Source organism: Triticum dicoccoides, chromosome 1A (assembly GCF_002162155.2).
Source record: "Triticum dicoccoides isolate Atlit2015 ecotype Zavitan chromosome 1A, WEW_v2.0, whole genome shotgun sequence".
In the NCBI taxonomy this organism is placed as follows: domain Eukaryota; kingdom Viridiplantae; phylum Streptophyta; class Magnoliopsida; order Poales; family Poaceae; genus Triticum; species Triticum dicoccoides.
In genome coordinates this window covers 170,186,630-170,188,227 of record NC_041380.1, presented here as the reverse complement: position 1 = coordinate 170,188,227, position 1,598 = coordinate 170,186,630, and the positions used below count along the sequence as shown (strand labels likewise).

The 1,598-nt window shown below is 42.1% G+C and overlaps 1 protein-coding gene across 1 annotated transcript; it reads right to left on the bottom strand.

The window, feature by feature from the left end:
• Nucleotides 1-79: 79 nt before the first annotated feature.
• On the bottom strand, nucleotides 80-1,120 carry LOC119368871 (transcription factor bHLH133-like; the record flags this gene model as incomplete). Its single annotated transcript, XM_037634005.1, has 3 exons — nucleotides 80-583; nucleotides 887-952; nucleotides 1,067-1,120. Coding segments are annotated over 3 exons (267 nt in total), but the record flags the coding sequence as incomplete, so codon positions are not given.
• Nucleotides 1,121-1,598: the final 478 nt, after the last annotated feature.

The following is a 1,598-nucleotide window of genomic DNA, read 5'->3' as shown; positions in this document are numbered from 1 at the left end:
TTCTTTCTTCTATCAATGCAACGATATGCCTAGACGTACTCGTGAAAAAAAATCAGCTAGTAAGTGCATGACACAGACGGACAGAAAAATAATAATTAAAGTTCACTATATAACTTGCTAGATTTACATATACAACAAACCCATAAATTTTGCAAGGACTGAAGGAGGACGACCAGCTAGAGAAGAAATAGACCGGCCATGCACAGCTTCCTTCATGAAAAGCCTCTTCGCAGAGAACAATGCAGATACAGAAGGCTTAATCGCTTTCACCCCCATGATATGATTACACTACACTCGCATAGCATAGCATCAAGAGCAATCAGCCTTAGTAGAGTGACTGCTCATGATGGTATGTACGTACTTACGCGCGCTGTTACGTACTCCTGCACCACCCCATGCACAACACATATACTTGCTGCAAGACCAGTCGTCTCTTCTACTGGAGGATCATCCCGCCAAGCGGCGCCGGGGCCCAGTAGTCAGCAGCGTTGTCTCCGCCAAAGTGGGACGTGCACGAGACTGGGACGAGGCACAAGCCCCGGCTCCTCAGGTCCTTCTTGCTCGCCTCTTCATTCACAGCACCCTGTATATACACACATGGTATTTCATACATGCCACAGTTAAGGTAGCAAACTGATGCAGCAAGATTGTACTTTGCACAATGTAAATAAAAGAGAAAATTTTGTTTGTTTTGCCAACAAGTACGTACTTAATTGCAACTCAAAAAAAAACACGTACGCACTTGATGCTACACGCCACAGAAATAAACTAACATCGAGTGCTAGCTAGGAAGGATATTATTTTTTGCCAAAATGCATATGTATGTAGATATACATGATTGAAAATGACTTTGAAGGTAAGCAAAGTGTGTTCATGATATACATACCTGCTGCTCTGGTTGGCCTGGAGCCTGCTGCTGTACTCCTCCAGTGTTGTTATTATGGTTTAGCAACTGCCCAAAATTTGTTGTTATTATGGTTTAGCAACTGCCCAAAATTGAAAAGGAGCTTACGCAGAGTTGTAAAGGCAGAGAGATTCTCATGTGGATGTAAAGATATCTACTTACCTGTCCGGGGTACTCTGGGAAGAGGCCAGGGTTGCTTTCTCCAGTTGGTCCCTGTTAATGAAAAGAAGAAAGTACTTTGTCACATGTCAAAGTTGCACGTACAAGCGTGCGAAAAGGGCAGGGAGGAATAATTCCTCAGACTAGGTAAATATGATTGAACCCATGATCAGTTGCACCCACTGGCCCAATGTTGTCGCAGATCATGGCCACGATTAACTAAACAATAACTGTCATATTAACTTTTTATGTGTCTCTTCCCCGCAAAAAAAAAGGTCTCTCCACAAGTGTAAGTACTTTGTGTCGACTTTCAGTGTTGCCCCATTTGTTCAGTCATGTAACTACGTGGTAATCCCCTGCTGTGCTATGTTAAATGGTCCCCTTAGTTATTTCACTGAGTAATATGTACATCTTAATTTCTGAGTGCATACTTTACTGTCCCAGTCAATTCGTAACTTCATCCTGTGGGGTAAATTAAAATTGTATTTCAGAAAAAAAAAACTCAGCAAAGAAATTTGTTACTGTATATGACATG